At 42.0% G+C, this 12,163-nt stretch overlaps 1 protein-coding gene across 1 annotated transcript in view; it reads left to right on the top strand.

Annotated features, from left to right (window-relative positions):
- DARS2 (aspartyl-tRNA synthetase 2, mitochondrial) overlaps positions 1-12,163 on the top strand; it is a 55,311-nt gene that overhangs the window by 16,011 nt on the left and 27,137 nt on the right. Inside the window, exons 4-7 of the mRNA XM_040360404.1 lie at positions 157-223; positions 4,790-4,891; positions 9,417-9,512; positions 11,792-11,915. Coding sequence (XP_040216338.1) covers positions 157-223; positions 4,790-4,891; positions 9,417-9,512; positions 11,792-11,915 — 389 coding nt within the window. The remainder of the gene's footprint in view (positions 1-156; positions 224-4,789; positions 4,892-9,416; positions 9,513-11,791; positions 11,916-12,163) is intronic.

The following is a 12,163-nucleotide window of genomic DNA, read 5'->3' as shown; positions in this document are numbered from 1 at the left end:
ACCTTCCCACCCTCTGTATTGTGATTTGAAACTGCTAGACAAAGTCATGTTACTAGAGCTGCATCTTGTTCCCATAGAGGGAAGCCACAATAATTTTTTGTTAATGTGTGGTTCTGAAAAAAACACGTCTCTATTGCTCTATCTTTCTTTCCACAGAGGGGATATGTTCCTTGTACTGAGGGATTTTCATGGACTGACACAGGTTATTCTTCCATCAGGAGAGGTATGATGATTTTATACTGTCTATCTAGTCTGGATTTTGTGTCTGGAAGATAAATTGCAGATTTATTTATGAGCCAAACAGTGACTCTAGCCAGAGGTAAAGAGCTCCAAAAATAGGATTTCTGTAGTTTCTAATTTTTGGAGCTTATCTCCTTTTTATAACCTATTTAGCGTATATCTGTCATCAACCTGAGCGATTCAAACTGGGATTAAAGGCGCTGTAAAGCAAGGTTTGACAAATTTGCTTGGAATCTAGGAGCCAGCTAAAAAAGTTAGGAGCCAGAAAACGCACCCCGTCCCGACGAGCTTGCGCGCAGAAGCGAACACATACGTGAGCAGCGCCCGCAAATGTAAACGGTGTTCAAACCACACATTTGAGGTATCGCCGCGATTGGTAGAGCGAGAGCAATAATTCTAGTCCTAGACCTCCTCTGTAACTCAAAACATGCAACCTGTAAATTTTTTTAAACGTCGCCTATGAAGATTTTAAAGGGTAAAAGTTTGTCGGCATTCCACGAGCGGATGCAATTTGGGTATGAATTTACTCGGTGTAACATTATCTTTCATAATATTAAAAAAACAAATGGGGATAACTTTACTGTTGTCTTATTTTTTAACTACTTACCCCCCGGACCATATTGCTGGTCAAAGACCAGAGCACTTTTTGCGATTCGGGACTGCGACGCTTTAACTGACAATTGCGTGGTCGTGCGACGTGGCTCCCAAACAAAATTGGCGTCCTTTTTTTCCCACAAATAGAGCTTTATTTTGGTGGTATTTGATCACCTCTGCGGTTTTTATTTTTTGCGCCATAAACAAAAATAGAGCGACAATTTTGAAAAAAAATTATATTTTTTACATTTTGCTGTAATAAATATCCCCCAAAAATATATAAAAAATTTTTTTTTTTCCTTAGTTTAGGCCGATACGTATTCTTCTACATATTTTTCGTAAAAAAAAAATCGCAATAAGCGTTTATTGATTGGTTTGCGCAAAAGTTATAGCGTTTACAAAATAGGGGGTATTTTTATGGCATTTTTATTAATATATTTTTTTTACTAGTAATGGCGGCGATCAGCGATTTTTTTTCGTTACTGCGACATTATGGCGGACACTTCGGACACTTTTGACAAATTTTTGGGACCATTGGCATTTTTATAGCGATCAGTGCTATAAAAATGCATTAGATTACTATAAAAATGCCACTGGCAGTGAAGGGGTTAACACTAGGGGGCGGGGAAGGGGTTAAGTATGCCTGGGTGTGTTCTTACTGTGGGGGGGGTGGCCTCACTAGGGGAAACACTGATCTTCTGTTCATACAGTGTATGAACAGAAAATCAGCATTTCCCCCGCTGACAGGACCGAGAGCTGTGTGTTTACACACACAGCTCCCGGTCCCCGCTCTGTAACGAGCGATCGCGTGTGCCCGGCGGCGATCGCGCCCGCCAGGCACACGCACGGGAGTCGGGGGCGAGGGGCGGGGGCGGCTATACGATAGGACGTATAGCTACGGGCTTTCGCCCAGGAGAGCCGACCTGCCGCCGTATAATGACGGTGGCTGGTCGGCTAGTGGTTAATTAAAAAAAGTGTAATTTTTTCCCAAAAAAGTGCGCTTGTAAGACCGCTGCGCAAATACGGTGTGACAGAAAGTATTGCAACGATCGCCATTTTATTCTCTAGGGTGTTAGGATAAAAAATATATATAATGTTTGGGGGTTCTAATTAGAGGGAAGAAGATGGCAGTGAAAATAGTGAAAAACAACATTAGAATTGCTGTTTAACTTGTAATGCTTAACTTGTAATACCAACGGCCACCACCAGATGGCGCCAGCTCACATTATTTATTTTTTTTGCCCACCTTCCAAGCCAAGTCGCCAGGACACTATTTCTAGTCGCCAGGGCGACCGGGATTTGTCGAGCCCTGCTGTAAAGGTACAATTTTTTATTTTTTTTCCTAAATGGCTTCCTTTACCTTAGTGCAGTCCTCCCTCACTTACCTCATCCTTCCATTTTGCTTTTAAATGTCCTTATTTCTTCTGAGAAATCCTCACTTCCTGTTCTTCTGTCTGTAACTCCACAAAGTAATGCAAAGCTTTCTCCCTGGTGTGGAGTGTCATTCTTGACCCCACCCTTGGACTACAGGAAGGTCAGGATGCCCACTAACACACAGCTCCTTTCTCTATCTGCAACGTAGAGAGTGTCCTGACTCTCCTGTAGTCCAAGGGAGGGGGCGAGCACGACACTCCACACCAGGGAGAATGCCTTGCATTACTGTGTGGAGTTACAGACAGAAGAACAGGAAGTGAGGATTTCTCAGAAGAAAGAAGGACATTTAAATGCAAAATGGAAGGAAGAGGTAAGTGAAGGAGGACTGCACTAAGGTGAAGGAAGCCATTTAGGGAAAAAAAAATGTATCCTTTACAACCCCTTTAAAGGGTAAAGCTGAAAAGGCAGAGATCATCTTCAATGAAAGCCATGTTTTAAAAACAATCAATAGATCCAGAGACCTACCTGCTCAATGTCTTATATGCATATTATGGCTTTTACTGTTAGAGCCAGTTCACAACCAGACGCAGTGTGTTTTTTTTTCTGCACTAAAAATGCATGCGCAGTGTTTTCCATGTATTCCAATGGCTCTAGTTGGCTCTAGTTCACACCATGCAGTCAGTTTATGGTGCAGAAACTGACCGGAAACTGACTGCATGGTGTGAACTAGAGCCAACGGAATACATGGGAAAACACTGCGCATGCATTTTGTGCAGAAAAAAAACACACGGAACTGCGTCTGTTGTGAACTGGCCCTAAATGTCAAACGTGGCTTGTTTTCTGTCACCTTCTTCTCCTGTAAATTGGTCCCTTAATGTGTTGGGTGCCTTCACTGACCAATAGGGAGGCAGAGAATGGAATGAAGACGAGCTCAGATTTTTAGGGTGCCACATCAATGGTTTTAGAGTCCAGACTAGTTCTTTATTGATGAGAAATCAGCAGGATAAGAGTCCCAATGTGTTTTAAGGGGCCACAAGCTCCTCCCTCGCCAGGGTTTGTGGGTTATGTCACTTGAAGAAGAATTTGTCGATTTCATGTTGAGTAACTTACTTGTCCATGTGTTTGATATTATATCTCTAAATACCTTCCAACCCTTCAGCCCTGGTTCACAATGATGTAGTGCTATATTTGCAGCAATTCCTGTGATTTTTCAACAAAAATATAGTTATTTTTTCAAAAAAGGCCTGGTCATTAACCCCTTGCCGACCAGCGTACGGCGATATACGTCGGCACAATGGCACGGCTGGGCGTACCTGTACGTCCCCCTTTAAATCGCGGCCACCGCGTACTCCGTGAGCGTGCCCGCTGTCCATCGGGGGCCCGCGATCGTGACACGGAGCAGCAGAACGGGGAGATGCCGTTGTAAAGAGACCATCCCCCCCTACAGTTAGAACACCTACCTAGGACACACTTAACCCCTTGATCGCCCCCTAGTGTTTAACCCCTTCCCTGCAAGTGTTATTTACACAGTAATCAGTAATTTTTATAGCACTGATCGCTGTATAAATGACAATAGTCCCAAAATGGTGTCAAAAGTGTCCGATGTGTCCGCCATAATGTCCCAGTCACGATAAAAATCGCAGATCGCCGCCATTAGTAGTACAAATAATAATAATAAAAATTAAATAAATCTGTCCCCTTTTTTGTAGACGCTATAACTTTTGCGCAAACCAATCAATATACGCTTATTGCGATTTTTATCAAAAATGTGTAGAAGAATAAATATTGGTCTAAACTGAGAGAGAATTTTTTTTATATATATTTTTGGGGGATATTTATTATAGCAAAAAGTAAAAAAATCTAGCTTTTTTTTAAAATTGGCGTTTTTTTTGGTTTATAGCGCAAAAAATAAAAACCGCAGAGGTGATCAAATACCACCAAAAGAAAGCTCTATTTGTGGGGGGAAAAAAAAAACATCAGTTTTGTTTGGGTGCAATGTCGCCCCCGTTTGGCAGTTAAAGCGATGCAGTGCCGTATCACAAAAAGTGCTCCGGTCAGGAAGGGGGTAAATCCTTCCGGGGCTGAAGTGGTCAAAAGTCATATTTCATCCAGAACTCCACCTTAATAAGAGAATCAGTAACACTAGGAGGTTTTAGAGACTCTTATGTATGCATTCACTTGTAGCTGCTGTCCTGCGCCCTACCGACCTTGGCTCTCCTTCACCTAGAAGAGACATCACATGCTGAGCTCAAGTTTACATCTAAGCTACATAAGACATAGACAACAACATACATATTTGTACACTAGAATGTACGTATACCAAATTTATATGCTCTGCTCTTAATAGTAAACCTAGACTGGTGACCGATTACCAGAAAAATCAGTCTGGTCTGCCAAAACTTTCCATTGGCAAAGGAGAGCTCACCAATGGGGTTATGGACAACAGTGAAGGCTTAGCGAGGTATAGAACCCTGACATACTCATAGCAGAGATGGGCTATTTTTCATTGTGTTGCTCTTTAATCCTTTATTTTATCGAAACAAATCTACTCCCCCTAACTGGTTATTATTATTTTTTGCAGTTTGGCTCCGAGGTCAGAAAGCAGGTGAAAGAGACCCCTTTGGAATCTGTGCTCCTGGTAAAGGGGATAGTGATAGGCCGCCCATCTGGTCAGGAGAATCCTGTGAGTCTTCATTTTTTTTCTTATTAGTCTTAAAGTGGAAGTTCAGTCAAAACCTGATGCTAAATCTACTCTCAGCCAAATTCTAAACCTAATCTATCTAACCCTGTAAAGAAATAAATCGCTCTACATACCTTTTTTTGAAGTCGATCCAGTCCAGTCTCCAGCGGCGGCCCCGGTGTACAGAGAGACGGCGGACAACGGCTGGGAAGTGACCTCACCCTAAGTTACTATGGGGTTTCCATTGTCGGCTACCTCTCCTATACACTCCCACAGCCGCCGCTGACAACTCGACATGGGACCGGAGCCACTGCAGAATAAGAAAGTATAGCGATCTCTCTTTACAGGGTTAGATTAGGTTTAGAATGTGGCTGATAGATTTAGCATTAGCTGAACTTTCACTTTAAGATCTCCACATATATTGCTATCTGATTGTACAATCTCCCTTTAGATTTACCAACAACTATGTAGTGCAGAGCCCTGTCTGATTGGATACAAATTGATTGGAAATTTTTGGTAGGTCCTTGTACTTTATTAACAAAGAAAATAATGCAGCACCTCCAAATAAAGAACATTACGCACTTAAAGCGTGTGCTATCAACACAGCATTTATAATGTGCAAAAAACATCCACAATATTCAAAAATTATAATAATTAAAAATAAAATGATATATTCAGTGTGAAAGTCCAATCCAAAAGAGTCCAACATTTTTGATCAATATTACCGCAAAGAAAGTGTCTACCACCAGCTAATGAAAATCGTCTACATCATGCATGAGCAACAGAAATAAAATACATTCACTGACATTAAAGCTTCCAGAGGAAAGCAACAATATGCACGTTTGTGTCAACAGGATCCTTCACACGTGGTTAAAGTGGAGTTCCACCCATAAATATAACATTACATCAGTATCATTTTTTTTTTAGATGCCTTCAAAGTGTTGTTGCTAGGCAGAATAGTTAATCTTCCCTCTTCCTGCACCTAGGTGCTTAAGCTTCCTAACCTACTCTGCACAGACTCCTGGGAATGTAGTGGGTGTAACTTTCCAGGAGTCTGTGCACTCCCCAGTCTCAAAGAATCATGTGACTTGGACAGCACAGGTGCTGAAACCTGATCTGAAACCTATTACACTGATTGTGCAGCACTGAGCATGTGCGAGATCTGCAAGGCTGAAATCCAGGAAGTCATACAGTCTGGCTTCATGATGCCCACACTTAAGATGGCCCCAGTCAATTTCTATTTTATAAAGTGTCTAAATGCTGTAACAACCTAACAAAACGGACCTTAGTTTACAGACTAACTTTACTAGAATACATTAAGCTTGTGTATTACAGGGGTATTTATATTTAAAAAGTGAAATTGTGGCCGGAACTCCGCTTTAATAAGCTCCAGTCTCACAATGGGGACACCCAGCAGTACCGCTTGGGGATAGTAAGAAGGCTTGCCTGATACTGTCTGGGGAAGTAAATGCTCACCACACAGAGCCACAAGCAGGGGACCACATATTGTAGTCTATTTATTAAAAGGTATAAATTCCACATAAAAAGTAAAAGGCTTCATCTAAATGCCCGTATAACGATTGTCATGACAAATAAAACGGTGAACACTTAGAAAGAGAGCCGCCATGGAAGTGGCAGCAGGACGTCAGCGTGTAGCTCTTGCACCAATGCGTTTCTTGCGCATCTTCAGGGGAAGCGCACATGCTTGTGGCTCTGTGTGGTGAGCACTTGACAGTCTCAAGCAAACCTGACTGTCCCCAGTGGTGAGAAGCGGTACTGCGGGGTGTCCCCATCGGGAGAATGGAGCTAGTTGACCACGTGTGAAGGATCCTGTTGACATAAACGTACATGTTGCTGCTTTGCTCTTTCAGTTTTAATGTTGTGAGTGCATTTTAGTTCTGTTGCTCACACTTGGTGGAGAGGATTTCTATTAGCTGGTGGAAAACACTGTCTTTGCAGTGATATTTATCACATATGTTGGACTCTCTTGCATTGAACTTCACATTCATTTCATTTAATTTTTTTAATGTGTGTGCGTTTTTTTTTTTTTATTATAATTTTTGAATATTGTGAATGCTGTGTTGATGGCACATGATTTAAGTTTGTAATATTCTATATTTGGAGGCGCTGCATTATTTTCTTTGTTTATTTGGGTTCTGTATATCTACCTATTGCAGGCTGCCAATTTCTTTTCTTTTCTTTAGCGTTAACCCGCTTTTCCTCGTACTATATTGTTTTGGTAAATTATAAAGTTGATTATATCGTATGGTGAGTTTTAAGGTCACCACATATGTTATATCTCTTTTAGATCCTGAACGTGAAACATTTGGGAAACGCATTGTATGCACATGAACTGGTAAATGCATCCGTGTTTCCAAGATAAGGGCTGTGCCCAGCCATTCACTTGTATGGCAGACTGTATGTGGCACCTGCGGCTCCCCGGGCACAGGATACAGCTGGGAAATTTCTGCCTACAAACATTCATGGGCATGAACCCTAATGTATGTGCACAGATTTTTAAACCAGACTATGTAACTATGTTTCAGCTTATGAAATGGCTATATAAGAGGAAGGAGTACACATTATGGAATATCGCCACAAAAAAGAAAAAAAATGCATTTATTGGGTCTAGTTTATCAGGATTCAATTTCCTGCTGGCCATTCATTGCTATTGATTTTTCAGCAGATCCATTTTTCACACCATACTATTATGTAGAATTCTGTAGTGGTCATAGGACACAGAAATGCTGCATTATCTGCCATAAAAAACAACCCATGAAATTTTTCAAGTGGGATTTCAGGGAAGATCTAACTAAGCTTAACATTTCTTTTACCCCCTCCTAACTCGTATTCTAACTACCCTGTGTAGAAGATGCATATATTTGCCTATTTTCGGAGTGCTTTGGTCTGGTCGGCTCCCAGCGGCCGGGTTCAGTGTAGAGGTGGGAAAGTCGACAATGAATGCCCCATAGTAAGTCTATGGGTGAGGTGACTTCACTGCACAGGCATTCCATTCTTCGGCCCGGATTCACGTAGGGCTGTTTTACTTTGCGCGGGCGTAGAGTATCGTATTTACACTACGCCGCCGCAACTTAGAGAGGCAAGTGCTGTATTCACAAAGCACTTGCTTCCTAAGTTACGGCGGCGTAGCGTAAATGGGCCGGTGTAATTCAAAGTAGGCTGGTAAGGGGCGTATTGTATTTAAATGAGGCTTGACCCCATGTAGATGCATGGCCGAACGAACGGTGCATGCGCGCGCGCATGCCCAGTATCACGTCATATTTTACATCCAAAGATACGCCGGCTCAATGCCTGTGACGTGAACGTAACTTATGCACAGCCCTATTCGCGTACGACTTACGCAAACAACGTAAAAAGATACGCTTGTTCCGACGTCCATACTTTGCATGGGCTGCGCCACCTACAGACCAGCTTTAACTTTACGCCGGCGTATGTCTTACGTAAACGGCGTAACTAATTGCGACGGGCGTACGTACGTTCGTGAATCGGCGTATCTTGCTCATTTACATATTCGACGCGGAAATCAAGGAAGCGCCACCTAGCGGCCAGCGTAATTATTGCACCCCAAGATACGACGGCGTAGGAGACTTGCGCCGCTCGTATCTTGGCCAAATCTATGCGTAACCGATTCTATGAATCGGGCACAAAGATACGACGGCGGCCATTCAGACTTACGACGGCGTATCTGGAGATACGCCGTCGTAAGTCTTTGTGAATCCGGGCCATTGTCTGTGTTCTCTTCCCTCTCCTGAAGCCGGCAGGTGGGGGTATTCGCATGACCAGAACAGAGCAGCCTGAGAATAGGTAAGTATAAGCATCTTGTGTCTACAGGGGAGTTGGAAGGGGGATCGGAGCCATTTTTAAGCTTGAATCTAATTTGAAATTCCACTTTAAGGATATTATGGGTACTTAAAGAGAAATAAGAAGTTGGGAGAAGACCATGCACCAGTTTTCATGTATTACTATAACTAATTCATAGGTGGGTGCACTCTCTAGCACAGGGGTATCAAACTGGTGGCCCTCCAGCTGTTGTGACACTACAAGTCCCATGAGGCATTGAAAGGTTGATGGTTACAAGCATGACTCCCACAGGCAGAGGCATGATGAGACTTGTAGTTTTGCAACAACTGGAGGGCCGCCAGTTTGAGCCCCTTGCTCTAGAAGCATCAGAGGGAGAGGAGAGAGAGAGAGAGAGAGAGAGAGAGAGAGAGAGAATCACGCTTGAGTCCCAGACAGCAGAAAAGTGCTTGTAATGGCGTCCATCTCCACTGACAATGAGTTGTGTGGTGACCTTGTATTCCTGCAGTGCCTGCATTTCACTTTTTGTTTTCATGAATGAAATTACAAGAGAGTGCTGGACAGATGATTTCACAGTTTGTTTTTATTGTACTATTGTTTGCTATGGATACTTGAATTATTTTTTAACATTTTAGTGCTCCATGTTCACATTGCCTATATCACTACTGTATTCCTCTTTTATCAGCCATGCTGTGTGTTCTGATTTTAGACTATGCCCACAGGAGCCATCGAAGTTCAGGCGGAACAAGTGCAGATCCTGAACCCGTGCAAACCGCTGCCATTTGAGATTAAAGACTTTGTAAAGGTGATTATTTAACTTTTTTTTATCTCGCCTTTTTTTCCCTCTAAGTTTGGGTTCACAATGCTGTGGTGCGAAACACCACATGTAATTCGCACAGGAATTGCAGCACATTTTTGTGTGAATTAAATGTGGTAACTCTGGAGTGCGATTTGAGCCATGGATTTTTATGGCTCAAATCGCACTGCACTTGCACCAAACTCATGCAAGACCCTGATTCTTATAGTCTAATAAAAACTCCACTAGTAGCCTTTTTTTTTTGTCTAGCAATCTATATATTTTCCATAGTATTTTACAGGAGATTTATTTAGTGAAGTGCAGTTTTGGGTGTCAGTGGGCATTTTCCCACCAAGCTACACTGCAGAAAAGACAGACAGGGGCTTGAACACTGCTTCACACCATGAAATTGGTTCTTGGTGAAATTGCTTGATATTTGAATCAGCTGTAACGTCATTTCTTTAATAAGAGAATCTGTGCATTGTCAATGCAGAGCAAATCAATAGGTTTGCCTTAAAGGGGTTGTAAAGGTTTGTTTTTTATTCTCTAAATAGGTTCCTTTAAGCTAGTGCATTGTTGCTTCACTTACCTTTTCCTTCGATTTCCCTTCTAAATGTTTTTTTTCTTTGTTTGAATTTCTCACTTCCTGTTTCTCCTCAGTAAGCTTTCCACCATCATCCGAGCAGTGGAAAGTCATTTAGAACAGCTTACTGAACACCTTACTGAGGAGGAACAGGAAGTGAGAAATTCAGACAAAGAAAACAAAGAAAAAAAACATTTAGAAGGAAAATGGAAGGAAAAGGTAAGAGAACCAACAATGCACTAGCTTTAGAAAATAAAAAACAAACCTTTACAACCCCTTTAACCCAGACCTCCCCAGCAGTACATATTTTACAACCTTACCCTTTCTTGCTTTGCAAATGTTGCTTTTAAGAGCCATTGCAGTCAGCAGGTGGATCAGATCCTCAGCATAAAACTTCAAGGGCAGTTTTGGTAGTGTAAAGCCTCGTAAAATGACTGACATATCCATGTTTTGGTTTACGCTGTATTGTTGAAAATATTCAATAAAATGTTTATTTAAAAAAAAAAAAAAAAAAAAAAATAAAGCCTCGTACACACGATCGGATTTCCATCGGACAAAGCCTTATGCCGCGTACACACAATCATTTTTCAGCATGAAAGAAAACGTTGTTTTTCAGCATGTCTAAAAAACTACGTTTTCCCAACTTCATCATTAAAACGGCGTTGCCCACACACCACCGTTTTAAAAAAATGATCTAGAAAAGCGCGGTGACGTACAAAACACGTACGACGGCACTTTAAAGGGGAAGTTCCATTCGCCTTTGGGCTGCTTTAGCTGATTCCGTGTTAGTAAAAGACGATTTGCGCTTTTCTGTCTGTTACAGCGTGATGAATGTGCTTACTCCATTATGAACGGTAGTTTTACCAGAACGAGCGCTCCCGTCTCATAACTTGCTTCTGAGCATGCGTGGGTTTTTAACGTAGTTTTAGCCCACACACGATCATTTTTTACAACCCGAAAAACGACATTGTTTAAAACGACGTTAAAAAATGCAGCATGTTCGAAAAAAAAATGTGTCGTTTTTCAGAACCTGAAAAATGATCGTGTGTACGCGGCATCAGACTTTTGTCCTAAGGGCGTTGCCGTGAACTTGTATTGCATACAAACTCAAAGTATTGTCGGCCAATAGCAGGGCCTGGATAAAAAGAGGAACCCCCTAGCAGGAAGGCTGAGCTTCTCTGTGTTCATATGGTAAGCTTTGTTTTTGCTGAAATAAACCTTTAAAATTGGTACAGAGATCCAAAACATTTTTGTAACTTAAAGCGATCCTGTGCTTTACTTATGAAGGGCAAAGCAGCACGTAACTTCTATTTGTTCCCCAGATGCATTGTTTGGACCGGTTACCGGTAATTATGCGGATGGAGAGCATGCGAGTCATTCCCTGTCCTCCCCCACATTGACAGCACTGGTGATTGGCTGCTCAGGCACCCAGCACTGCCTTGTGGGGGCAGGGAAAGTGTCACTAGCACTGTGTAAGCTCCAAGTCTTGAGTCAGGCTTCATGTCTTTGCTCCAGGTGGCCAAACGTAGCAGTGGTGGGGTGAATGAAAGGTAAGCATGTGCAGATGGGTTAGCCAACATTAAAGTGAACTTGTATGGACAAAAGCGGTTTCTCCCCAAAGGCAGAGATGCATGCGATATATTTACAGCTTTTTGTTAAAATATGACTTTATGACATCAGTCTAAACATTGGATTTTACTGGCAGAAAACAGAAGCTCTGAGAATGCAATATCGTTATCTGGACATTCGCAGTGCCCAGCTCCAGTACAACCTCAGGATAAGATCTAAGATGGTGATGAAGATGAGAGAATATCTGTGTAACCAGCATGGTAAGGGCCAGTTGTGGTGGAAAAATTCCCGCCAACTTTTTGAAGGGGACAACGCTCACTGTACTGCTGCCGCATTGTTCTCACTCTCGCAACACTCCTATACATTCAGATGCACACGGCACCCACACTTACTGCTGTAAATCTTTATTATAATATTATTTTTTGGTATTTTTTTACTTTACATTCTTGAGATCTTCTATAATGTTGCAGCCTGCAATTGATTACATTGCTTTTAGTTTATTAAATTT

Source organism: Rana temporaria, chromosome 7 (genome assembly GCF_905171775.1).
Source record: "Rana temporaria chromosome 7, aRanTem1.1, whole genome shotgun sequence".
Classification (NCBI taxonomy): Eukaryota; Metazoa; Chordata; class Amphibia; order Anura; family Ranidae; genus Rana; species Rana temporaria.
Note: the sequence above shows the minus strand (reverse complement) of the source record. Positions and strands in the feature narration are given on the sequence as shown.